We start from the raw sequence: 27,996 nt of genomic DNA on the forward strand, positions 1-27,996 counted from the left end.
AATTTTTGTTCTACTGCAGGGATATTTTGACTGGGAGGATATTTGCACTCCCAGACTTATCATAGCAGCCCTGAGGACCATGGCTCTTTCCTCCCCCGGAAAGAGAGTGCTTAAGATGGACATTAGCTCAGCCTAAGTGTATACTTGTGGTCCTACAAATTAGTCAATTCGATCCGTGACCCCAAAGGGATAATCTAATAGTGGTCTAAGTTCTTCCCTCAGGTTTCTGACCTCTGAACTAGTTAAGGGGGCATTTACAAAGCCAACTCCCCCTCCTCCTAGAAGCACTTCCCTTAAGGGAAAAAGGGTTGGGGCAGACTCTTTTGAGGAGGAGGGGAAAGAGAAGTTTTGAATATCTTTTTTACATTGTTCTATCTCACATTGAAGCCTTCCTGGGGGAGGGTGTTCAGGTTGGAGATAGTCCCAAGAGTCAGGATTATAAGTGGGGAGGGCACAATGTGAGTTGGGGAAGGGTCTGGGGTGGCTGCTTGAGGGAAGTTAAGGGTATCTGGTGGAGGCAGATGGTCTAAGGGATCCCAAATGGATTGCTTAGGGGTGGGGGCCTTAGTTTCTATAGTGGAATTAGTTTCTGGCTTATCTTTACTAGCTTTAAGGGGGTAGAGGTGGACAGGCCCCTGCCACCAGGACACAGCATAGTCTATTTCCTTCTGGAAGGCAGGACTTTTGTCATTTATATACTCTATTGAAAGTTGACAAATCCAACTCTCATTTGACCCAAACCTTGGCCAGAAAACTGAAGGTTTGAGAATAGGTTCTTTGGTCCAAATAAAACAACAATATTTGATCATTTGTTGCTTTTTCTTGTGTTTAGTCCTGTCATTATCCCTCCAATATTTTAACATGAGACTTAGAGGGCTATCAGAGGGAATTATGTTATCTGCTTTGCCCTTTGTAGTTCTTGTTTTACTAAGGGTATTTCACATCCCAGAAGTCAATGGGGGCTCAATCTCTTGTATTAGAGATTTCTTGCACTCCTGTCTTGGAGGTTAATGGGGGCTTAATCTCTTGTATTAAAGATTTCTTGCACTCTTTTCCCTGGAGACCCAAACCTCCCTCCCACTGGAGGTTTCTCACTATCTTTCCCTGCTGAGTGTGTGTGGGGCTTAATCTCTCCTACTAGAGATTTCTTGCACCCTTTCCCTGGGGCTCAACCTCTCTTACTAGAGATTTCTTGCCACCTTTACTTTACTCCACACTCACTTTGCACTTAATTGTGCATCTCATTTGCACATTTTCAACCTCCAGAATGTCCTGACCACCAAGGAAGTACTTCACTGCCCTCATGGTTTATCTTACCTTTGTCTGTGCACAGAGTTACCTGGTTGCCCTGGTGACTGTAGGCCTTTTCTTCCTGTGTTGCTGAGAGTCTGGGTTTATTTATCATGCTGGGTGGGTCCTGATTTCTAATCCCTGAGGTCACTGCAATGAGGCAGCGGGAGGCATCTCCTTCTGAGAGGTGATTGGAGGCCCTTCCCTGGAGGAGAATGGAAATCCCTAATGACCCCCTATTTTGTTAGAAACAAGAGCTCAGAGTCGCAAGGCAAATGAGCACTCAAACAAAAGATTTCTCAGCAGGGCAAACTTATTTCTGCAGAAGGGTGCCACTCGCACTTCTGGCCACTGCAAGAGCATACTGAACAAAAGAGGGAAGGGGTTTTCATCCCTAACGCGGTTAGTCCCTGCTTCTGTGTCCTGTCCCCATTGGCTGGAGCTGGACCACACCATCTACACTGACCTGATTGGCTACTGCTTAAAATTGAATATGGTAGGAAGGGAGAGGCTGTCTGTTATGGTACAAGGCATGTTTGGGCAAGTCAGGGTATGGCAAAGTCAGGCAGGGTAGTTTCACAGGAGGGGCAGTTTACAGAATGGGTAGCCAGTAGTAAAAGAGGACTCTTTCCAAATAAGGAAGAGATGTGAGTTACAGATTGGGACTGGTGGGAGAAGTTGTTTATAGAGTAGGTAGCTTAGTAGAAGGGGAAAGAAGTTGATATCAAGAACAAAGAACAAGGAAGTCAGAAATTAAACTTTTGAAGAGGAACTTACTGTGTCTGACAGATTCACTGGAAACACAGAGAACCCTGGAAAGGAGAATAAGAAGGTGCTGGCTGAGGTGAAAAAAGAGAATCAATCAACTTTGGGCTTCTTCAGTTCTAAGTGTATCTGAAAGGTTCAAGAAAGAGATAAAAATATGAGTGTCAACTTTCAAGGACAGATGTAGAAAAAAATGCCAATGAGTTTCCTGTTATAAAGCCCTTGTTAATTAACTCAGGAGGTTAGAGGGTAGAAGTGGGTGGTAACAAAGGAAGAGAGAGCCAAGAAGGGAATTCAGGAATCAGAAATGTGGAAGGGGAGAGGGTAAGGATGGGCCACATTATAGGAAAGGCTGAAGGAGGAGCCAGTAAGAGTGTTGGACAGGAGCAAGAGGGAAGGTCAGGTTTGTTGTTTGTTTGCTTTTGCTTTTGTTCTTAAAGAAATGGGAGTCTTTCCCAGATTTGCAGCTGTCCTCCCTGGTCATCTCCCTCCATGGAGTATGGGGTTCTTCTGTCATTCAAACTGGTAAGTTCCCTATGTCAGAGAATTCTCCTAAGTTTTTGCCTGCCAAGGATTCTCCTTATTTTATACTAGTCTTATGGATATGTTGTTGTTTTTATTTTTATTATTAGAGACAAGGTCTCACTCTGTTACCCAGGCTGGAGTGCAGTGGCATGATCATAGCTCACTGCAAGTTTGAACTCCTGGGCTGAAGCTCTCTTCCTGCCTCAGCCTCCTTAGTACCTAGGACTATAATCATACAGCACTATGCCTGGCTAATTCATTTTTCATTATTTAAAAAACACTATAGAGAAAAGATCTTGTTATGTTGCTCTTGGCTGGTCTCAAACTCCTGGCTTCAAGTAATCTTTTTGCCTCAGCTTCCCAAAGTGCTAGGATTACACATATGAGCCTCCACTCCTGGCTGGACTTGTTATTATTCAAACATATATGTGGATTTTGTGTGGCAGGCAAATGTGAGAAATGCAGAGCTCGTGTCCTCACTCCAGACTCACTGAATGAGAATCTGGATTTTGTAAAATCCCCAGATAATTTGTATGCACAATAGAGTTTGGGAAGTACTATTCTAACACATGCATGAAGACACTGACATAGTTTTCAATATAAATTGTTCCTCGTACCTGAATCTATTATACTCCAGCAAACATGAGCAGGAAATGCTTATATCTCTATTTTCTGCATTGTGAAGTTACGCATAATGTACTTAAGGCTTTCCATAGAAAATTGCAGGCATTTTGTTTGACATCACTAAATCCACAGAGATGACCAGGATCATTTTAATAATAACCTAATATCACATATTTGTCTGACAAGCAAATAATTTGAATTACCCAAAATTGTAATTTTTCATTGGTATTCAAATCAAAATAAAATTAGCAACTACTCAAATATTTTACCCTTTCAAAGAAATGGAAAACTACTTACATTAACATTAAATGACAGAGCAAAAAGATGTATAAAACCAGAGGAATGAGCACAAGGTTTGATAACTATTGTGAAAATATTGACAACAAAAATGAGAGAATGCATCCAAATGAAGAAATGTACTTCTATTGATTATCTGGGATAAGGTAGCTTTGCAGAGAACTTGGTGATTTTTAATACTTTCTGATTTCACATAATAAGCATGTATTGCTTTGAAAGTAACTCAATAAAACAAACTTTAGAAATATACAAAGTAGAGTTTCTTTTCTTTACTCTCAGCTCAGAAAGCCCATACTTTGAAGATGCTTCTTTCTGGAGGAAGTGCATTTAGCCTCAGTCTTTAGATCTGATCCAGCTGTTAGTGCTCCTTTTAGAATACAAAGCAATAAACTTCTGATTTTTTTGATCCAGTTGTTCCCAGATCATTCTAACATTTCCTCCACTTCAGGGCTTAAGCAGGGATAGGAATCAATTCAGACCCCTTCCTTCCCCTTTCTATGACTGGTCCACATGTAAGCTGCCTTGAGAGCTGGTATGTGTGATCGTATGATCTTCATATCACAAAGGCCTAGGGAGGTTTATGTCTTGGTTCCTCTTCTGAGTCTATCACTATGCCAAGCACCACTATGGTGCAGTAAGCAGTAATACTCAGCTTCGTCCTTGGGCTGCACACCTGAGAGTGTCAGGGCAGCTTTGCCCCCAAGGAAGGAGCCTGAGAACTGGGCAGGGATCCAGGAGTGTTTGTTGCTTGCATGATAAATCAGTGTCCTGGGGGCTTGGCCAGGCTTCTGATGGACCCAGTAGGGATAATGACCCCCAGTGACTGCTCCAGCACTGGAGGCACAGACGAGAGTGACTGTCCCTCCTGGGAACACAGTCAGTGAGGGTTCCTAAGTCACCACAGCCTGAGAATTCGACCCGGAAACAAAAAAACAGACACATGTTAGGAATTAGAAAGGGAGACACAGGAATCCCTTCAAAGGCTGATATTTGAAATCTCTCTTAACCTGCACAGCAAGTGAGGAGGTACAGGGGGAGAAGGAGAAGGAGAGGAGTCCAGGCCATGATGCCATGATGCTGATATTAGCAGTGACTCCTGGCTCCAGAGCTGGGGCTGGATTCTGATAGCTCTTTATGTCCTACTGCGCTCCCTATGTGGAGAGGGTGTGTTGTGTGGCACTTTATGCAAATCTTTACTACCTTTAGAACCACTCAGGTTCTTAGCCCTGAGAGCATCTACACTGTGAAGAGCCAAACCGGGGTGACTGTGTGCTGTGGATTTGCCCAGTGGGAGGAAGCAACTGCTCTAACATTTTACATGAGCCAGTGAGCAACTGTGCAGGGTTTATTAGGTTTGAACCTCTTGAGCTTCTTACAGTGCAGAAGACCCAGACCACCCCCTGGCTTTCCTGGATGAGAATGCGTGGTCTTTCACTTATTTAACACATAACAATTGGTTTATGTTTTGACATTACCACAGTATTTCCCAGGCCAATTCACACCCATTACTTGTCTATTCTTTGCTCATTCCTATTTGCACTTTTTCTTGCTGTTGTTGAAATCCTGCCCCTGTGACTATAATTCGATTTCACAGAAGAAAATGTCTTTAACTATGTTAGTTACTTGGGCAAGATTATTCACTCCTTAGAAAATACAGTAAGATAACAAGTCCCAGCTCGTAAGGTATGCAGTACAGCACCAGTTTTACAGAGGGATTATGAGATCTTGGGATGAGCAGTTGTCGGCTTATGGCACAGAATTTAAGAGCAGTCACTGGAAGTGGAAGAAGAATGATGATGAGCAGGGTATCTCTCACAGTCCTACCCAGCCTTTTAACTTGGTAAATGGATAGACTATGTTCTGTAGCATCTTTGAGAGAACATTTAAGACAGTTCAAAAACAATGACAACAACAAAAGCCATCCAATATTATTCCCCAGAGAGTCCATACCTGAAAAGAAAGAAGGACCTGTTCCAGGTTCCCATGGAGGACTGTGCCTCCCATCCTCTTTTGTCTCCAGAAGAAACAAGACATCAGCCAGAGTGTGCTCTATCACAGCATCCCAGTCCATGTCATTCATAGGGCAGTGAGATTCTTCGGAGGATACTTGGAGCACAGTCCAAAGTTAATGGAAACTATGAAGGTCTTGTCCAGTGAGATGGCTGGAAAGTAAGCCCCCTAAAAATATCTTTTTAAGCCACGTCTTGATTATAAAATATTATTTTACTATGTGGAGTCTGTTTTAGACTCTTCCCTGCTTTAGCCACAAAGTCTTTTTCCACAAAATAAAAATAATTGTTGAACTTTATCAAAGCCTTATCTTGGTAAGTATCAGGCAATAACTTGGCTGTCTCTTGTGTTTTCAGGAAGATTAATATAAAATCCTAGGATGTCTCCCTGTCCATAACTAAAACAGTTGTGTTTGCCAGTGGACTGGTAGAACTTGATTCCCTTTTGCTGTGCCAAGAATAACTACATTTATCATAACCTAAGGGAGCTTGACAGTTACCTTAGGGCTGAGATCAACCCAGTCTGGCAGTGGTGTCTGGTGGCATCTCATTCATGGTGATTTCAAAGTACCAGGACCCTTTCTGTATCCCATGAGAGGTCTGCACTGTAAAGTAGACCTTCTTTCCACCCACAGTCAGCCAGCCAGTCACTGGAGATCTCTAACTGGGGAGCTTAATCACGTTGGTCTAACAAAACCTGTTCATATAAGCAGGCTCTGTAGAGGTCTCTAGGAATGTTTTCCTACCCAGCAGTTAATTTCAAGCTTCCGAGGACCAACTGTGTGAGGATCAGGCTAAGTCAGAATATACCAGTAGCCACCTTCATTAAATGTGTGATCCAAGGGGTGTGAGGAGGACAGCACTGAATGGAAAACAAAAAGTCACTCTGGGCCTTCTTGGTGGTCCCTGTGGTCTCCCCATCCTGCTGTTTGCACTAAGCTCCTCTTCCTTTTTTCTGCTGCTTCCTGCTGCAGTTTCCCGACTCAGATTCCCACTGTAGACACAGCACTGCTTTGTTTTCAGTTGTCATAAACAGGTCAATGTTACCAAGTCCTGATCCAAAAGTCCAAATCTGGGGTAGTCTTCTTTCCGGTCTTTACACCCTGGATCCAGGTGTTCCTTTACCAAGAGCACATCTCTTTTTTTACTCGTTGTTTTAACAATGTTATTCAGCCAAGTCATTTTCCCAGGTGTCTGAATGGTCATCACGCACTGCAAGTATTTATCAATAAATGGTATAATATCTTTATCTTTGGAGAACCTTGTCTTTGGATATTCATTCAGTGTTCAGGACTGCCATGCCAGGTTGACCAAAGCACTAAGGAAAATTCATGTTTGCTTGTTGCTGGATAAAATATGCCACTCTGATGGCATGCTTTGCAGTAAAAATTGTAGTTGATCATGACAGGTAGGCAGGATGAGATTCTGTGCTAGATGTATCAGCTGTGAACCATTTTGTACAACAGCAGATGCCCCATGCCAGCTGGAGGGGCTGTTACTGCTGCCATCAGCTTTATCTCCCCCTTTTTTGGCAGCTGCTACATTTGCGGCTGCTCCTGGGCTGGGTCAGACACTCATCACTTACATCATGGTCACTCCCAGACTTTCTCACATTATTCTGAGTCACCTGTAATGAGGTGCTTCCAACTCTATTGGCCTTTCAGGATGCTGCAGGGCTGGCATAAAAGGAAGGGTGTCCTAAATACTCAGGCACACTCTCCCAGTCCTGTATGTTTTGATTGTTCCTGGAAGAGAAACTACACTGAATATAAATCTTCCTCTTTTTGACAGTGGTAAATTAGTCATACACAAAATTCATTATTTTAACCATTTTCAAGTGTATAGTTCAGTGTTATTAAGTAAATTAACACTGCTATACAACCACAGTACCACCATTTATCTCCAGAAATTTTTCATCTTCCCAAACCAAAACTTAATACCTGGAAAACATCATTCTACTTTTTGTCTCTATGGATTTGACTACTCTAGATACCTCATAGAAGGGTAAGCAAATAACTTTTGTCCTTTTGAAGCCAGCTTACTTCTGCTGGCGTGATATCTTTAAGGTTCATCCATGCCATCACATGAGTCAGAACTTTCTTTTTAAGGCTGAATAATATTCCCTTGTTTGTGTATACTATATCCCGTTTATCCATTGTATGGACACTTGGGCTGCCTTCACTTTTTAGCTATTGTGAATAATGCTGCTATGAACCAGGGTGTACAATTTTCTCTTTGAGATCCTGCTTTCAATTATTTGAGGCACATACCCAGAACTGAAAATTCTGATAAAATGGTAATTCTATGTTTAATTTTTTTGGGGAACTGCCGTAAGACCTCCACAATGGATGCATCATTTTATAGTCCCTCCAGCAATGCATAACAGTTATAATTTCTATACATCTTTGCTAGACATTGTTATTTTCTATTATTTTGGTAATGCCATCCTAATGGGTGTGGAGTTGTATATTATTGTGGTTTGCTTTTCACTGGCCTAATGATTAGTGATGTTGAACATCTTTTCATGTGCTTATTGCCCATTTGTAGATCTTCTTTGGAGTCTACTAAATACCAACTCAAGGTTTTTGCCCATGTAATTCAGATTGTTTTCATTTTTGTGGTTACTCTTGAGTGGTAGGAGTTCTTTCTACAGTCTGCATCTCTTATCAGATGCAAAATTTGCAACAATCTTTCCTATTCTATGATTCAAATGTTTGCTCAGTTGATAGTGTCCTTTGATGCACATAAGTTTTAGAATTTGATAAAATCCAATTTATCTGTATTCTTCTTTTTTAATTTTTTTTCTGTGCTTTTGGTGTCATATTTAAGAAGTCATTTCCAAACCCTATATTGTGAACCTTTTCCCTAATGTTTTCTTTTAAGATTTTGACAGTTTTGGCTCTTCCATTTGGGTTTTTCATCTATTTCCAGTTTGCTAGTGAATATCCAGTTTTCTCAACAGCATTTGTGAAAAAGACTATTCTTTTTTCACTAAATGATCTTGACAACCTTGTTTAAAATTATTTGACTGTATAACTAAGAGTTTTTTTCTAGCCACTCAGTTCTATTTGTCAGTATGTCTGTCTGTATGTACCACTCTGTTTTGATTAGAGTAGCTTTATAGTATGTTTTGAAATTGGTAAGTGTGAGACCTCCAACACTGTTCTTCTTTTACAAGATGATTTTGACTATTTAGATTCTCTTGATATTCTATATAAATTTTAAGATTAATTTTTTTCTATTTTTTTTATTTGTTTGTTTGGCTTGTACTTTTAAATAAATATATACTTTAATTTCTGTGATACATGTGCAGACCGTGCAGATTTGTTACATAGGTATACACGTGCCATGTTTGTTTGCTATATCCATCAATCCATCATCTACATTAGGTTTTTCTCCTAATGCTATCCCTACCCCAATCCCCATCCCCAACAGGCCCTGGTGTGTGATGTTCCTCTCCCTGCGTCCATGTGTTCTCATTGTTCAACTCCCACTTATGAGTGAGAACATGCAGTGTTTGGTTTTCTGTCTCTGCGTTAGTTTGCTAAGAATGATGGTTTCCAGCTTCATTCATGTCCCTGCAAAGGACATGAACCCATCCTTTTTTATGGCTGCATAGCATTCCATGGTGTACATGTGTCCCATTTTCTTTATCCAGTTTATCATTGATGGGCATTTGGTTCCAAGTCTTTTCTATTGTGACTAGTGTTGCAACAAACATATGTGTGCATGTGTCTTTATAGTAGGATTATTTATAATCCTTTGGGTATATGCCCAGTAATGGGATTGCTGGGTTGAATGGTATATCTGGTTCTAGATCCTTGAGGACTCCCCACACTGTCTTCCACAATGGTTGAACTAATTTACACTCCCACCAACAGTGTAAAAGCATTTCCATTTCTCCACATCCTCTCCAGCATCTGTTATTTCCTGACTTTTTAATGATCGCCATACTAACTTGGAATTTTGATAGAGAATGCAATGAATCTATAGATTCCTTTTGGTTTGTATAGCTAGCTTAACAATATTGAGTTTTCCAATAAATGAACAAAGGATTTATTTCCATTTATTTGTGTACTAATTTCTTTTTGGAGTGTTTTATAGTTTTCAATGTACAAGTCTTTCACCATTTTGATTTATTTTATTTCAGTTTATTTTTATTTATTTATTTATATTTTTAAGATGGAGTCTCACTCTGTCGCCCAGGCTGGAGTGCAGCGGCACAATCTCGGTTCACTGCAAGCTCTGCCTCCTGGGTTCGTGCCATTCTCTTGCCTCAGCCTCCCGAGTAGCTGTAACTACAGATGCCTGCCACCATGCCTGGCTAATTTTTTGTATTTTTAGTAGAGATGGGGTTTCACCATGTTGGCCAGGATGGTCTGGATCTCCTGACCTCATGATCCACCCGCCTCAGCCTCCCAAAGTGCTGGGATTACAGGCGCGAGCCACCCCGCTGACCGATTTTATTCTTAAGTATTTTAAGCTTTTATTTTTATTTATTTGTTTATTTGAGACAGTGTCTCACTCTGTTATCCAGGCTGGAGTACAGTGGCAGGATCTTGGCTCATTGCAACCTCTGCCTACCAGGCTCAAGTGATTCCTATGCCTCAGACTCATGAGCAGGTGGGATTACAGACATTTGCCACCACATCTAGCTAATTTTAAATTTTATTTATGTATTTATTTATTTTTTAGTAGAGACAGGCTACTCTTGAACTTCTAATCTCAGATGATACTCCCATATTGGCCAGGCTACTCTTGAACTTCTAATCTCAGATGATACTCCCATATCAACCTCCCAAAATGCTGGGATTACAGGCATGAGCCACTGTGCCCAGCCTTATTTTACTCTTTAGAGTGATGTTGTAATTTGATTTGTTTTCTTAATTTCATTTTGAGTTGTTTCCTGTTTGCTTAAGTATAGAAATATAAGAGATTCTTTCTCTCTCTCTTTCTTTCTTTCTTTCTTTCTTCCTTTCTTTCTTTCTTTCTTTCTTTCTTCCTTCCTTTCTTCCTTTCTTTCTTTCTCTCTCTTTCTTTCTTTTCCTTCCTTCCTTCTTTCCTTCCTTCCTTCCTTCCCTCCCTCCTTCCTTGCTTCTTTCCTTCCTTCCTTCCGTCCTTCTTCTTTCTTTCTTTTCTTTTCTTTCTTTCTTTTTCTTTCTTTTTCTTTCTTTCTTTCTTTCTTTCTCACTCTCTCTGTCTCTTTCTCTGTTTCTCTCTTTCTTTCTTTCTTTCTTTCTTTCTTTCTTTCTTTCTTTCTTTCTTTCTTTCTTTCTTTCTTCCTTTCTTTCTTCCTTCCTTCCTTCCTTCCTTCCTTCCTTCCTTCCTTCCTTCCTTCCTTCCTTCCTTCCTTCCTTTCTTCCTTTCTTCCTTTCTTCTGTCTCTCTTTTCCCTGCCTCTCACTTTCTTAGAGACAGGATCTTACTTTGTTTCCCAGGCTGTTCTTGAACTCTTGAACCCAAGAAATCCTCCCACCTCAACCTCTCAAAGTGCTGGGAATTCAGGCATGAGTCACCATGCCCAGCCATGAGATGTTTTTACATGGTGATTTTGTATTGTAAAACATTACTGAATACGTTTAACCTTTCTAATAATATTTTTTGTGGGACTTTTAAGGGCATTTTACATATGATATTATGTCATCTGAAAACAGAGATTTTATTTTTTATTTCTAATTTTTATTCTGTTTATTTCTTTTTCTTGCCTAATTACTCAGGCTAGCCATTCCAATACTGTTTTTAATAGTGGTGAAAATGTGCATTATTGCTTTGTTCCTGATATTACGAAAACCTCTTTGGTCTTTCAGATTGCGTATGATGTTAACTGTGGGATTTTCATAGATGGTCTTTACTATGTTGAGGTAGTTTCCTTCTATTCATAGTTCCTTTGATGTTTTTACCATGGAAGGGCATGGAGTTTTGTGAAATGATTTTCTGTAGCAAGGATCTTACTGCATTACATCTGGAAGAGCCACTCTGCTCTATACCTAACCATACCTGCTCCACTATATGCCTGGGGTTAGAGAGGAATAAATACCTCCAGGGGCCAGGGGCCAGGGGCCACTCAACTAGACCCACAGTAGAGGTCACCCATGTGAGGGGGTGGGGGAGCTGAAGAGGCCCTCATGGGTACAACTGTGGACTCTGCTTCAAGCCATAGTAGCTGTAGATGTAGACGTCTCTGTAGATGTTGGCTGGGATGGAGCTACCCCTGCCATCCTGGACTCAGACATGGACAAGGAGTCCAGGGAAAACAGAGGAATGGACCAGAATCAGAAACAATAAAGTGAAGGGACTAGGCTCAGGCTCCTGTGAGTAGTTTGAGGTGACTGGTACAGCAAGTGACCCCATTTGTCCCAGGGTTGGTGGCTGTGTTGATGAGTCTCTCAAAGAAGCCAGTTTTTCCCTCACTCTGACTCTCTGCAGCTGATGGCCCCTCTTCTTATAGATTGATCAGGAATGAATCCTTCATAATTCCCAAATTTAGGAGACCAGCTAGACTTCTATGGGTGGCCTCAGAGTTTCTGTTAATGAGTTTTAGATGCAAGAGTGTGTAATGCTTTCTTTATGCAAATCAGCATGTCTCCCTCTTCTTGTCTCCTAGTCCCTTCATAGAACCTTACTCCAGACAGTCACCAGAATACATTTCCCAGGTGGGGTGGAGAAGGCCAGGTTGGCTGAATCTGGTTCCCTGTGAGAAAACAACTGCTGAGCCCAGTAAGCAGTGAACAGATGATACAGGGTCACAGCAGGATGGCTTCCCAGCTGTCATTATCTGCAGCCCCTCAAGGACAAGCCTATAGCACCCAGTGTTGCCCCAGTCCCACCCCAGTTCCAGACTTACTGAGTCCTTCAGTTTCTCCCTGCCTTTGTCTATTTTCTTCTTCACCAAAGATATGACTGTGAGGGCCTCTCTTAAGCTGCATTTGTATTTATTGCTCTGCACAGAATTCCAGTACCATGACATACCTGTCTGGTCTATGCTGCTATTTTTAGCAAAGTCCTGGGATCTCGGTCTCACTGAGGGAGATTCTCCGATAGTCATCAGAGTGGGGAGCCCAGTTTGGTAAAGGGGAAGCCACCAGAAATTGAGGCAACATTGATGTCCCCTGTTCCCTGAGGCAGTTTCCAAGCAAAATAATGTTGGCTCTCCTCAGGAGCCACCCGCACGACGCCTGTTTTCTTCTAGACCTATAACTAAAGTCCCAGTTGGTCCCTAAAGATTAGGTGGGTAGTGTGACCCATGAGGAAGTGAGCTACACTAAAATAGATCTGCTTGACTTTTCTAATTTATATAAACAGAAATCTCGAAACAGACATGTGAATGAATATTAAGGGTATGGGTTAATGGTGGAAGGAACACAGAGATGGATGAGGCTGAATTTGTTGATTTGGGCCCAATAAGGAGGGACTCTGCATTTAATGTTGCAGCTCAGGGAGTTAAAAAGGCTCTAATACTTTATTTATTTGGTTAGCTGAAATATGTATTAAAAGATGGCCCACTGTGAGTGAGCTGAAAATTCCTGATCTCCCTTGGCTTAATGTAGAGAAAGGGATCCAAAGGCATAGGAAGATTGGCATGGTGAAGTGGGTTAGTCACTTTAGACCTACTCATCTCAGCTGGAAGGGTCCAGAAGATATACCCTTGACCAATGCCTTGCAAAATAGATTTGTGAGAGCAGCACCTGCATTTTTGAAGAGACTTGTAATAGATAGCCCTTCTGTAGATGTCATAGCTAATAGTGGGAACAACAGTCACTCAACTACAAAATTTAAATACAATGGAAATAACTGGATCCAAGGTGGCAGGAGCCAAACTGTGGCACTCAACTATCAAAGGCAAGTGGGTATAGGTACTGTAATGAACAGCAGAGGCAAAGCAGCAATCAGAATAGTCTGACTTGTGCAGAGATCTGGCATTATCTAATTAATCATGGGGTCCCTAGAAGTAAAATTGACAGAAAGCCTACTGCATTCCTACTTAATTTATACAAGCAGAAAACTTCTAGGTCAAATGCACAAAAGACTAATTTTAATTATAAATACAGAGAATCATGACCCCTCAATCAGTTTCCTGACTTGAGCCAGTATACAGACCCAGAACCCCTTGAATAAAGGGGAGGCCAGGTCTCCTTGAGGCAGGACCCCATCACGTGACCAACAATTTATGCAGTGAATCTTTCTCCCATCCTTCCCCAAAAAGACTGCCGGGCTTTTAGCAGGGTAACTCTGCATTGGGGCAAAGAAAATGATCAGACATTTCGGGGACTACTGGACACTGGCTCTGAGCTGAAGTTCATTCCAGGGGACCCAAAACGTTATCCTTGTGTTTCTCCAGTTAATGTAAAGACTTATGGAGCTCAGGTAATGAATGATGTTTTAGCTCATGTCTGACTTACAATGGGTCCAGTGGGTCCCCAGACTTATCCTGTGGTCATTTTCTCAGTACCAGAATGCATAATTGGCATAGACATACTTAGCAGCTGGCAGAACCCCTACATTGGCTCCCTGACTGGTAGGGTGAGGGCTATTATGGTGGGAAAAGTCAAATGAAAACCATTAGAGCTCTGTCTCTATCTACAAAAAACAATATTGGGCTGGTGCAGTGGCACAAACCTGTAATTTCAGCACTTTGGGAGGATGAGGAAGGTGGATCACCTGAGGTCAGGAGTTCGAGAACAGCCTGACCAACATGGTGAAACCTTGTCTCTACTAAACATAAAAAATTAGCTGGATGTGGTGGTGAATGCCTGTAATCTCAGCTACTTGGGAGGCTGAGGCAGGAGATTTGCTTGAACACAGGAAGCAGAGGTTTCAGTGAGCCAAGATTGTGCTCCAGCCTGAGCACTCCAGCCTGAGCAGCAAGAGCGAAACTCAATCTGAAAAACAAAACAAAACAAAAAAAACACCAATATTGCATCCATGCAGGGACTGTGGAGATAAGTGCCACCATTAAGGATTTGAAAGACGCAGGGGTGGGTGGTGATTTCCACCACGTCCCCATTCAACTCTCCCATTTTGCCACTGCAGAAGACAGAAAGATCTTGGATAATGACAGTGGATTATCAGAAGCTTAACCAAGTAGTGACTGCAATTGCAGTTGCTGCACCAGAGGTGGTTTCATTGCTTGAGCAAATTAACACATCTTCTGGTACGTGGTATGCTGGTGGTCATTGACTTGGCAAATGCTTTTTTCTCCATTCCTGTCCATAAGACCCACCAGAAGCAATTTGCCTTGAGCTGGCAAGGCCAGCAATATACCTTTACTGTCCTACCTCAGGGGTTTATCAACTCACCAGCTTTGTGTCATAATCTTATTCGGAGAGACTTGGATCGCTTTTTGGTCTTGCAAGATATCACACTGGTCCATTACATTGATGACATTATACTGATTGGATCCAGCGAGCAAGAAGTAGCAAACACTGCACTTATTGGTGAGACATTTGCATGTCAGAGGATGGGAAATAAATCCAACTAAAATTCCGGGATCTTCTACCTCATTATAATTTCTAGGGGTCCAGTGGTGAGGGCGTCTGTAGAGATATTCCTTCTGAGGTGAAAGATAAGTTGCTGCATTTAGCCCCTCCTACATCCAAGAAAGAGGCACAATGCTTAGTGGGCCTATTTGGATTTTGGAGGCAACACATTCCTCATTTGAGTTTGTTACCCTGGCCCATTTATCGAGTGACCCAAAAGGCTGCCAGTTTTGAGTGGGGTCCAGAACAGGAGAAGGCTTTGCAACAGGTCCAGGCTGCTGTGCAAGCTGCTCTGCCTCTTGAACTATATTACCCAGAAGATCCAATGGTGCTTGAGGTGTCAGTGGCAGATAGAATGCTGTTTGGACCTTTGCAGGCCCCTATAGGTGAATCACAGTGGAGGCCTCTAGGGTTTTGGAGCAAGGTCCTGCCATCTTCTGCAGATAACTAGTCTCCTTTTGAGAGACAGCTCTTGGCCTGTTACTGGGCTTTGGTGGAAACTGAATGTTTGGCTATGCGTCATAAAGTCACCATGTGACCTGAACTGCCTGTCATGAACTGGGTTATTTCTGACCCATTTAGCCATAAATTGGGTCATGCACAGCAACATTTCATCATAAAATGGAAGTGGTATACACGTGATCGGGCTCGAGCAGGTCTTGAAGGCACAAGTAAGTTACATGAGGAAGTGGCTCAAATATCCATGGCCTCCACTCTTGCCACCCTGCCCTCTCTCCCCCAGCCTGCACCGATGGCCTCGTGTGGCGTTCCCTATGATCAATTGACAAAAGAAGAAAAGACTAGGGCTAGTTCACAGATGGTTCTGCACGATACGCAGGCACCACCTGAAAGTGGACAGCTGCAGCACTACAGGTTCTTTCTAGCACGTCCCTGAAGTACAGCGATGAAGGAATATCTTTCCAGCAGGCAGAACTTCAAGCATGGCACCCGGTTGTGCACTTTGCATGGAAGGAGAAATGACAAGATATGTGATTATATACTAATTCATAGGCTGCAGCCAATGGTTTGGCTGGATGATCAGGGACTTGGAAGAAGCATGATTGGAAAATTGATTACAAAGAAATTTGGGAAAGAGATATGTGGATGGACCTCTCCGAGTGGTCAAAAACTGTGAAGGTATTTGTATCCCATGTGAGTGCTCACCAACGGGTGACCTCAGCAGAGGAGGATTTTAATAATCAAGTGGATAGGATAACCCGGTCTGTGAACGCCAGGCAGCCTCTTTCCCCAGCCACCCCTGTCATTGCCCAACGGGCTCATGAACGAAGTGGCTATGATGGCAGGAATGGAGGTTACACATGGGCATATCAACGTGGACTTCCACTCACCAAGGGTGACCTAGCTATGGCCAATGCTGAGTGCCCAATTTGCCAGCAGCAGAGACCAACACTGAGCCCTTGATATGGCACCCTTCCTTAGGGTGATCAGCCAGCTACCTGGTAGAAGGTTGATTATATTGGAAATCTTCCATTATCAAAAGCACATAGGTTTGTCCTCACTGAAATAGACACTTATTCCAGATATGGGTTTGCCTATAAGACTACCATCCATGGACTCATGGAATGTCTTATTCACCGTCATGGTATTCCACACAGCATTATTCTCACCAGGGCACTCTCTTTATTACTAAAGAAGTGCAACAGTGGGCTCATGCTCATAAAATTCACTGGTCCTACCATGTTCACCATCATCCTGAAGCAGCTGGATTGATAGAACAGAGGAATGGTTTTTGAAGTCACAATTACAATGCCAACTAGGTGACAATACTTTGCAAGACTGGGGCTAAGTTCTCCGGAAGGTGTGTATTCTGTGAGTCAGCATCTGATATATGGTACTGTTCCTCCCATAGCCAGGATCCATGGGTCCAGGAATCAAGGGGTGGAAGTGGAAGTGGCACAACCCACCATCACCTAGTTCACTAGCAAAATTTTTACTTCCTATTCCTGCAACATTATGTTCTGCTGGTTTAGAGGATTTAGTTCCAGAGGAAGGAACACTGCCACCTGGAGACACATCAATGATTCCATTAAACTGGAAGTTAAGATTGTCACCTGGACACTTTGGGCTCCTCCTACCTTTAAGTCAACAGGCTAAGAAGGAGTTACAGTGTTGGCTGGGGTGTTTGCCACAGACTATCAAGATGAAATCAGTTTACTACTCCATAATGGAGGTAAGGAGGAGTATGCATGGAATACAGGAGGGTCATTAGGGCGTTTCTTAGTATTGCCATGCCCTTTTAAGGACAATGGAAAACTACAACAGCCCAATCCAGGCAGGATTACAAATGAACCAGATCCTTCAGGAATGAAGATTTGGGTCACTCCACCTGGAAAAAAAAACCCATGACCTGCTGAGGTGCTTGCTGAAGGCAAAGGGAATACAGAATGTGTAGTAGAAGAAAGTAATCATCAGTACCAGCTATGGTCAGCTGCAGAAACGAGGAGTGTAATTGTCATGAGTATTTCCTCCTTCTTTTGTTAAAAACACATTTGTGCTTGTATACACTTGTTCTGAGAAAATGTCTTCATTTTATCTCCTTTCTCCTTTATCATATGACATATTGTCTTCACATCAGCATTTAAGTATTGTTAACTTTATGTAACAGTATTTGGGTTGGGGATTGATGTGTTTCTGGTTGTACAAAGGATAGTTGTATTATGTTAGGTGTAATTATGACATTATTATTGTCTTTATTTGAAAATTATGTATGAACTCCGAAGATATATTTGGGTTGAGGTTGACAAGGGGTGGACTTGTGATGAGTAATACTGAGTGTCAACTTGATTGGACTGAAGGATAAAAAAGACACACCCTCCTGGGTGTGTCTGTGAGGGTGTAGCCAAAGGAGATTAACCTTTGACTCAGTGGATGGGAAAGCCAGACCCACCCTTAATCTAGGTGGGCACAATCTAATCAGCTGCCAGCATGGCTAGAACATAAGCAGGCAGAAAAATATGAAAAGAGACACAGGCCTAGCCTCCCAGTCTACATCTTTCTCCCATGCTGGATGCTTCCTGCCCTTGAATGTGGAACTCCAAATTCTTTAGTTTTGGAACTCGGCCTGGCTCTCCTTGTTCCTCAGCCTGCAGATGGCCTATTGTGGGACGTTGTGATTATGCTATATATATATGTGTGTCTGTGTGTGTGTATATATACATATATTCCATTAGTTCTGTCCATCTAGAAAACCCTGATTAGGTCAGGCGTGGTGGCTAACGCCTGTAATCCCATCACTTTGGGAGGCAGAGGCAGGTGGATCAGGAGGTCAGGAGATCGAGACCATCCTGGCTAACACAGTGAAACCCTGTCTGTACTAAAAATACAAAAAAATTAGCCAGGCATGGCGGCGGATGTCTGTAGTCCCAGCTACTCGGAAGACTGAGACAGGAGAATGGCATGAACCCAGGAGGCAGAGCTTGCAGTGAGCAGAGATCATGCCACTGCACTCCACCTGGGCGACAGAGTGAGACTCCATCTCAAAAAAATAAAAAAATAAAAAAAATAAAGAAAACCCTGACAAATGCACTAATCCACAGGAAGGAGAAAGAGGAAATCCTTCTTAAATTAGTCTTTGAAAAAGATGTGACAGATATAAAAAAACAAACAAAAAAATTATTCTTTGAAGCCCGTGTCACCCTAATACCAAAATGAGGGAAGGACATAACAAAACAAGAAAACTATAGAACAATATCCTTGATGAACATAGATGCGAAAATCCTAAACAAAATACTAGCTAACCAAATCCAACAGCTATCAAAAACATAGTCCACCATGTTCAAGTGGGTCGCATACCAGGGATGCAGAGATGGTTTAACATACACAAGTCAATAAATGTGATATACCACATAAAGAAAATTAAAAACAAAAATCACATTATTATCTCAATAGATGCAGGAAAAGCACTTGACAAAATTCAGCATCGCTTCATGATTAAAACCCTTGGCAAAATTGACATAGCAGAGACATCTCTTATGGTAAGAAAATCCCACTATTTCAAACCCATAGTCAACATTATACTGAAAGGAAAAAAGTTGAAAACAATTGCCCTGAGAAATGGAACAGACAAGAATGCCCACTTTCACCACTTCTATTCAACATAGCACTGGAAGTCTTAGCCAGAGCAATCAGACAAGAGAAAGAAATCGGGGACATCCAAATTGGTAAAGAGGAAGTGAAACTGTTGCTGCTGGCAGATAATGTGATCATATACCTAGAAAACCTTAAAGACTCATTCAAAAAGCTCCTAGAACTGGTAAATAAATACAGCAAAGTTTCGGGATACAGAAGTAAGGCACACAAATCAGTAGCTCTGTTATACAATAACAGTGAACAAGCTGATAATCAAATCAATAACTCAACTCCTTTTACAAATAGCTGCAAAAAATATACTTAGGAATCTACCTAACCAAGGGGGTGAAAGATCTCTACAAGGAAAACTATAAAACACTGCTGAAAAAAATCATAGACGACACATCCCCTGCTTATGAATGGGTAGAATCAATATGTTGAAAATGATCATGCTGCCAAAAGCAATCGACAAATTCAATGCAATTCCTATCAATATATCACTGTCATTCATTACAGAACTGGAAAAAGCAATCCTAAAATTCATATGAAACCAAAAAAGACCTGCATAGCCAAAGCAAGACTAAGCAAAAGGAACAAATCTGGAGGCATCACATTCACCCAACTTCAAACTATACTCTAGTAAAGTTTGACTCCATAGTCACTAAATCTGCTTGGTACTGGTACAAAAATGGGCACATAGACCAATGGAACAGAATAGAGAATCCAGAAATGAAGCCAAATACTTACAACCAACTGATCATTGACAAAGCAAACAAAAACATAAAGTTGAAAAATGACATCCTTTTCAACAAATGGTGCTGGGATAACTGGCAAGCCAAACGTAAAGGAATGAAACTGGCTCCTCATTTCTCATCTTATACAAAGATCAGCCCAAGATGAATCAAAGACTTAAATTTAAGGCCTGAAACTGTAAAAATTCTAGAAGATAACATTAAAAAATCCCTTCTAGACATTACTTTAGACAAATACTTCATGACCAAGAACCCAAAAGCAAATGCAACAAGAACTAAAATAAATAGATGGGACTTAATTAAACTAAAAAGCTTCTGCACAACAAAAGAATCAGCAAAGTTAACAGAAAACCCACAGAGTGGAAGAAAATATTCACAATCTATGCATCCACAAAAGACTAATGTCTAGAGTCTACAAAGAACTCAAACTAATTATGAAGAAAAAATAAACATCCCATCAAAAGATGGGCTAAAGGCGTGAATAAACAATTTTCAAAAGAGGGTATACAAATGGACAAGAGACATATAGAAAAATGTTCAACATCACTAATAATCAGGGAAATGCAAATCAAAACCACAATGTGATACCACATTACTACCACAAAATGGCCATAATTAAGAAATCAAAAAATAATAGATGTTGGCATGGATGTGGTGAAAACAAAACACTTTTACACTGGTGGTGGGAAGGTAAACTAGTACAATCACTATGGAAAACAGTGTGGAGATTCCTTACGGAAATAAAAATAGATGTACCCTTCGATCTAGCAATCTCACGACTAGGTATGTAACCAGAGAAAAAGAAGTCATTACACAAAAAAGATACTTGCACACGTATGTTTATAGCAGCACAATTTGCAATTGTAAAAACATGGAACCAGCCCAAATACCCATAAATCAACAGGTGGATAAAGCAAATGTGATGTATACATCCACATACCAGGGAATATTACTCCCAGCCATAAAAGGAACAAAATAATGGCATTCACAGCGACCTGGATGGAACTGGATGCTGTTATTCTAAGTGCAGTAACTCAGGAATGGAAAACAAAACATGGTATGTTCTCATTCATAAGTGGGAGATAAGCTATGAGAACACAAAGGTGTAACGATGCTACAATGAACTTTGGGGACTGAGGAGAAAGGGTAGGAGGGGGGAGAGGGATAAAAGACTACACATTGGGTACAGTGTACACTGCTTGGGTGATGAGTGCACCAAAATCTCACAAATCACCACTAAAGAACTTATTTATGTAACAAAACAACACTTGTTCCCCAAAAACCTATTAAGATAAAAAAATTGAAAAATAATCAAAAAGAGAAAAATCACTAAAACCCTTAAAAACCCAAATAAATAAGTAAATAAATAAATATATAAATAAATGAAAGATGAGAACCTCTTCCACTATAGAGAGAATCAGAGGCAAGAGATGAAGAAGCAAGAATCCCGATAAGCCATCATAGAATCTCCTGTCACCTTAGATGAACATTGCCCCTAAAGTTTGATTTTGATGCACAATACATTGAAACTTGAAAATAAATACAAAAATAAAATCAGAAAAAAATGGCCTAAGGATCCTCAAAGATAGTAATGAGCCCTCTATGGGATGGGTACAATTCAGCAACAACAGTGAGAATCTCAAAAGAAGTGTGCAGAGTGAAATAAGCCTGAACAAATGGGAGGATAACGTTTGATAACACTGATACATTCCAGAAAATGGAAACCAAACAGTAGTGACAGAGGCAGATCTGCAACTTCCAAGGAGGGTGTTGGGGGAGGAAGTGAGGTGACAAGGGTCATGAGGAGCTGCTGGGGTTGGTCACAGGTTGTATAGCTCCCGGTGCTGGTGATGTTTTCAAGGATCCAGAGAAATGCCAAAATTTGTCTAATTCCCTATTGTAAATATGGGTGGTTTGTTATATGTGCATTATTCTTACATGAAAGGAGTTTTATTAAAAAAAGAATAGGCTTGAGAGAAAGGAAGCACAGGGATTCAAACTGAGGAACAGGAGGAGGAAGGCAGCACTCTGGAAACTCCTGGAAATGGGAAAAGGAGGATGACGGAGACACAGGTTCCCCATCAGAGGTGGGTCTGTGATGACACAGCTGGACCTGCCACCTCAGCCCAGGACTTCAGTGCAGACACCCTGTGTCCCAAGCTGCAGGGAACAGAACTTTCTGTTTTCTGGACACCCTGTTCCTGACTCTGAGGACTAAAGGGGAGGAGGAGCCTCCATTCTCAGGCAGAGCCCTGGATGCCCCTGGATCCATGGGGGAAGCTACAGCAGCAGAAGCCGCAGGCCAGGCCTGAGCAGCAGGTGCCAGGGCTCACCCTTCGGGCAGAGGAGGAAGGGGGTTCTTGTCTCACTTCCCCCTGGCCCTGGAGCACTGTGGGATCGCTCAGGCTATCATCCCATGCTGCGCAGTAATAATCAGCCTTATCCTCGGTCTGGAGCCCACTGATGGCCAGGGAGGCTGACGTGCCAGACTTGGAGCCAGAGAATCGGTCAGAGACACCTGAGGCTCGCCGATCATTATAATAGATGAGGAGTTTGGGAGCCGTTTCTGGGAGCTGCTGGTACCAGGATACACTATTACTTCCGATGTTGGAGCTGCTTCCAGAACAGGAGATGGTGACACTCTTCCTGGCGGCCTCAGACGCTGAGGGAGGCTGAGTCAGCACAGACTGGGCCCAGGACCCTGGAAGTCAGAGAGACACAGACATGGTGATTGACAAGAGACAAAAGGAGACAAGAAGAGAAAGCAGGGTCCTATGGGCTTCCCAGGGCCCCTCTCCTGGCCCCAAATCCTGTCACCTGCACAGTGAGTGAGGAGGGTGAGGACGAGAGGGAACCAGGCCATGCTGGAGATTGTCCTGAGTCCTGCCTTCTGTACCCACAGCTGAAGCTGCGCTTCACCCAAATCTCTCCCTCTCTTCATACTCTGAGAGGGGGAGAGTCCATCCATGCAAATCAGAACCCCCAGCTTTGTGACCCCGCCCTGAGCCCTGGGCCAGGCTCCTCGCTTGAGGATGTCAGGGGATGGCAGGGGTGGAGCTTTGTGGTCCTAGGGGGTGGGGAGGACGGAGCTGTGAGCCCTGAGCAGAGGACACCAGGCAGGGCAGGTGGCTGGTTCTGCTCTGATCACCCCCAGTCTTCTCAGGAATGATCCCCCTGTGCCCCCTGGTGCCCAGACCAAGGAAAAGCTTTCTCTGATCAGGTGACCAGAGCTTCTCAGATACACGGCTTCCTCCCCCCATTCTGTCCACTGCCCCCTCTCTCAGGTCCAAGCCAGGCCAAGTGGTGTCTGTGTCTCCTCCCTGTGACTTCAGGGCGGGCTTCACACTCTACTGAGGAGTCTTCAGACTCCTCAGGAGTGAATCTGTCCATGGCTCTTTGGCTGTACATTGTAGAGGACTCAGGTGGTGTCTACATAAAGTCCTATGTCAGGATCAAGCCCAGAGCAGGGACCAGCCCCATGAACTCACTTCCCCACCTGTGTGGGACACCGGGTCCTCTCCTCTCATATGGCTCCTTCCTGGTGGCCAAAGCTCCACTTCCTCTGTGGATCCTGCAGCGCTGAGGTGAGAGGGAGCTCTTTCCTCAAGGATGCCCTGGGGAGGAATTCCCAGAGGGTTTTTCTGGTCAATCTTTGTTCTCTCTCTACTTCCCCAGATTTGCAGTCATAGTCATTTGGATACTGTGACCAGGGATCTTGCCTAGGAGTCTGTCCTCCAGCACTGAATACCCATCTGCAGCGGATCCTGACAAATGACTCTGGAGTGTTTCACTTATGAGCAAAAAGTGCAAAGATGCTCAGTCTTTGAAGATGGGAGGAATTAAAACTTCAACTTGGTTTGATCAGAGTCTGTCCTCAGGTGAGCCTGACACACGGTAGCTCTTAGCATCGAGCACCTCAGCCAGGATTTTCAGGGAAAAATTATGGTTCACATTTAGTAGTGAGTGTTGCAGGGCCGGGGGGGGGGCGGGGGCGGGGGGGGGGCTTAAAGATGATAGACATTATTTATCTTTGATCTGTAATGACATCTAGAATCTAATAAGCTAAAAACAACCAGCTTAAGAAAAAAACGTAATTCTGTTGATCAAAATGAAAAATGAAACAGGTTATGTCTATGACTGCGTGATTTCTAGCATGATACACCCTGGACTCTTAACAAATATTTGTTTGGGGAATTTTATGGGGATGGAGGAAAACAGCTGGATGGTTATGCTGATATTTCCACTGGTGAATGTATCACCAGGCAGTTGCAGTAGAATGAGATTTTAAATGCTCCATTTAAAAATGGAATAGTGAGATTTATTACAGACATTTAAATAAAACCAGTCCATATATGGAACTGAAATATAATGTATGCTTTGTTTTGGGATTGCATTTCAAGCGTGTCATTACTTTAAATGTTCCTTTTAGTGTAAGCCATGTTCCTTTACATAATTTTTATAGTTTTAAAAAAATGTTTATTGCATTTACATAACACATCAGGCATATTAAGTTTTATTTATTTCCAAATAGCAACAAACTATTAGATCTGGGCTTCGCTTCCTGTTTCCTTCTCATTGCTGTCTCTTTGGTGATGCATAGATGTCCACAGTGAATTTTGTTTTCCTTTCCTCCCACTTTAATGAACAGGGGGTCACTGAGGCTGAGCAGTGTCTCACATACAGGACAAGGCTGCCCATGGCCCCCTCCCTGCCCATGGATGCGCTTCCTGGTGGATGCCCCATCAGCTCTTAGGCTGAGGACAGAGAGAAGAACAGGTCCACAGCTAAGGAACCTGGACACCCAGAGAATCCAGGAGGGACCAGCTGGGACAGTGAGCCCTGGACAGAGGACAGTGACCATGGATTTTTTATGTGATCCTCCTCAGGGACCCTCAGAGGCAGACCAAAACCTCAATCCCCATGTGTCTTTAGGGCCCAGGTCCTTCCAGGTCTTCCTTTTATCACCGCAGTAGGCCCCGGGCTGCCTCCTCCCATGAGTTGCAATGTACAGTCTCCTCTTTAGGCTGCACCCTCCTTATCACATCTGACCCCACACCCGTCTCCTCATCCCCCCATAAACCATCCCCTGCTCACTTCCATTAGCATTTTTGCATCACTCTGGGATCACAGCCTCCCCGAGGATATCTCTGCAGGATATCCATGTTGCAGAGAGCTCAGCCCTTTGACAGGACCGCTGGGCCTGGGCCACCCAAGACTGAGCATCTCTCTTGCTTCTCTTCTACACCAGCTCTAGGCCAAGCCAGATCCAGAACTTTCAGAATGCTGAGCCCACGTTTTCTTAAGCATCAGACTTCCTCTCTCACATCTGTGGGTCCCACAGGCTGGACTCTTCATTCTCGTCATTTCTCCCAGTTTCTGAGCTCAGGAAATGGTCAGCATACCTTCACCAAGAGGAGGGGACACCTGTGGGACCAATCTAAGGGCTCCTGGGCCTCTGAGTCACACAGGCTGGATTTTTTCTTGTCCCTACCTCATCCACACCCACCATGTGTGGGTAGCTCCTTTTGTTTCTAGAAACAATTTGATTCTGTTTGCACTCGGAGACCAGTAAGAAAAGGAATTTTTTTTACTGAACTTTCTGGTCTGTTTCAGTAACACAAGTGACAGCAGAAGCCTTGGCATGAACTGGCGTTGGTCACAGGCAGGGATAAAGGAGGGACGGGCAGAGAGGATGAGTGGGGCGGATCTTCTCTCATTTCCCTGTGGAACAGTAACCTTTGGCAACATGGAGTCAGGGTGCAGCTGTGTGACACTGATAACCAGACGGGTCCTCAGGCTGGAGCCCAGAGGTGGTCTAGGAGGCTATGGGAATAAACCCAGAGCAGGAGAATCAGGCTGGGACCCCTGAGGGACCATCACTGCTGTCCTAGGTCATAAACTTAGGGACTGTCTCTGGGAGGCCTCCGTAGCCATTTCCATAGGAATGCCCATTGTTTTTGCTGCTCCCTGTGGAGAAAAAGGTGACTTTGAGGTGGGGGCTCCTCAAGAATTTTCCAGGGAGGAGTCACTTGAAGCAAAGATTGGGCGGTTTCTGTACCCAGATATTCCACAGACTCACCACTAGACCCTGACTCAGCGAGAAGCTCCAATGGAGTAAGAGAGGAGAAGAGAACACAGTCAGGCCCTGAGCGATCAGGAAACCCACCCTCAGCAGTCGCCATGGTCCTGAGTGGGATGAGCTGCAGGAAAGTCACATCCTTGGGAAATACTTCCCCCATGGCCAAGGAGCAGCCTCAGCCTCGTCTCAGCCATGGCGGAGCCTCCCCTTGACTCTCTCACGTCCGACACAGAACTTTACTGGCCCCAGGTCTGCAGTTACCCTCAGACCTAACCCCATCTCCTGGCATTTCCACTGAAATGCAGGTGCCCAGGACTGAGCCAGGTCAGCTCTGTATCTGGAATTCCTCCCTGACCTGTGTCCTCAGGCAGCATTTCATATTTGAGGGCCTTGTTCCTGGGACACAGTGAGCCTCAGACAGCCCTGAGAACAGACTACTGGGGATGGAAGGGGAGGTCTCTGCTTGTACACTGGAAGAGCAGAGTCCATGCTGCAGGGGACTGTTCACCTGCTACCATGTCCCCAGGCTCTGACCATGCTGTGAGCTTGGAAAGCTTCATTTTGCTTCTTTCAAGAAAAAAGTCCAGCTCCACAGGTACTGATGTCAGCACACATGGACACGCAGCCAACACTTCAGGGTCATCAGGTGGTTTCCTTTTGATCTGTTTTTGTTTTACTGAGACATCAGAAAAATGGATGGGAAATTGACAGAAGAGCCTTTGACAACTAGAAAGTACATCCAAATGTAGTTTGTGCCTAGGCCAGTTATTTTAAAATTTAAAAATTGTTACAGAGCAAGACCCAGAGCAGGGTGAGATTTTGTCCCACTTCCCCATCTGTGTGTGTCACTGTGAGGACCGCTGCTGTGCCCAATGGCACAGTAATAGTCAGCCTCATCCTCAGACTGGAGCCCAGAGATGCGTAAAATCCCTGTGTTCGCTGAAGCATCTTTGGATCCAGAGAAGCGGCTGGGGACTCCAGAGCCCTGGCCCTTATCTGAGTCTGATTTGTACCTCAGAAGATACCGGGGAGAACTCCCTGGCTTCTGCTGGTACCAGAATATGTGGTAGCCAGCAACATTGATGCCACCGCTGAAGGTGCATGTGAGACTGGCTGATGCTCCAGGAGATGCTGAGAGGGAGGCCGGCTGAGTCAGCATAGGCTGGGAGAGGGAACCTGCAAACACAGACATTATCGGGTGCTAAGGCAGAAACCAGGGTCAAGTTGATCAGGGATCTTTGCCAGAAGAGTCACAATCAGGCTGCGGTGCTGGCCCTTGTCTCTGCGGTCTTTTCGTACCTGTGCAGTGAGAGAGGAGCAGGAGGAGGAGAGGAGTCCAGGCCATGGTGGACACAGCCTCTTTCCCCACAGTGGGGCTGGGCTGCCCCAGGCCTCCTTTTCTTCCCACCCTCTGCAGAGGAGGGGCTGCTCATGCAAATGTGTTTCCACCCAGGGACTGCCCAGCCCCTCCCTGAGCCCTGGGGATGCAGCTCAGCTCACTCTGCAGACTGAGCAGGAGGACGTTTTGCTTTTCCCCTTGGGAGGGCTCTAGAAGAAAACACCTACTGAAACCATCAACACGTTCCTGCTCAGGAGACTCTGCCACACCATGGGAGGACATAGATGCTAAGTCCCCATCAGTGAGCACAGGATCTTAGCCCCTAGTCTTGGATTTCTTTGAGTGAATGGTCCTTACTGAGCAGCTGTGTAGGGACCATAGGGCAGTCCCCCTGCATCCCACGCTGGTTAGAGGACACTCACCTCCCCAGGGCCCAGCTGATCTCTGCAGCTTATTAGTCACTGTCTCTACTCACACCTCCGTGGTCTGATTGCTGGACACTAATTCCACAAGGCTAGGCATGATTATTGTGATTTCTCACTTCCAGAATGAGTCTTGGTCCATGGGATGTAGACATGGGCATATATAACTTTTAAAATCTAGAAAAATCTAACTGCCCACATGTGCCATCAGGGTGGGCATCGTGGAGAAGGGGCCAGCTGAGGATCTGGGTTGAAGGGCAGCTAGGGGCTGTTCAAAAGGATGACGAATAATGAGAATTTTGCAAGAAGAATAAAAGATCCATGACATGT

The 27,996-nt window shown here is 43.6% G+C and overlaps 1 protein-coding gene, 1 pseudogene and 2 gene segments (V, D, J or C); 1 reads left to right on the forward strand and 3 right to left on the reverse strand.

The window, feature by feature from the left end:
* The window catches only part of ZNF280B (zinc finger protein 280B), a 140,833-nt gene extending 117,134 nt beyond the window's left edge, over window positions 1-23,699 (forward strand). Inside the window, exon 4 of the transcript XR_012418963.1 lies at window positions 23,502-23,699. The gene's annotated coding sequence lies outside the window, so the exon portion shown is untranslated. The remainder of the gene's footprint in view (window positions 1-23,501) is intronic.
* LOC107131044 (set1/Ash2 histone methyltransferase complex subunit ASH2 pseudogene) lies at window positions 5,653-6,797 on the reverse strand (annotated as a pseudogene).
* LOC135964395 (immunoglobulin lambda variable 1-36-like) lies at window positions 22,067-22,772 on the reverse strand. The segment is given in 2 exon segments: window positions 22,067-22,527; window positions 22,644-22,772. Coding segments are annotated over 2 exon segments (585 nt in total).
* Window positions 23,700-25,891: 2,192 nt separating the features above from the next.
* On the reverse strand, window positions 25,892-27,277 carry LOC135965249 (immunoglobulin lambda variable 5-45-like). The segment is given in 2 exon segments: window positions 25,892-27,081; window positions 27,205-27,277. Coding segments are annotated over 2 exon segments (435 nt in total).
* Between the last annotated feature and the right edge of the window lie 719 nt (window positions 27,278-27,996).

This window comes from Macaca fascicularis, chromosome 10, assembly GCF_037993035.2.
Source record: "Macaca fascicularis isolate 582-1 chromosome 10, T2T-MFA8v1.1".
Lineage (NCBI taxonomy): Eukaryota > Metazoa > Chordata > Mammalia > Primates > Cercopithecidae > Macaca > Macaca fascicularis.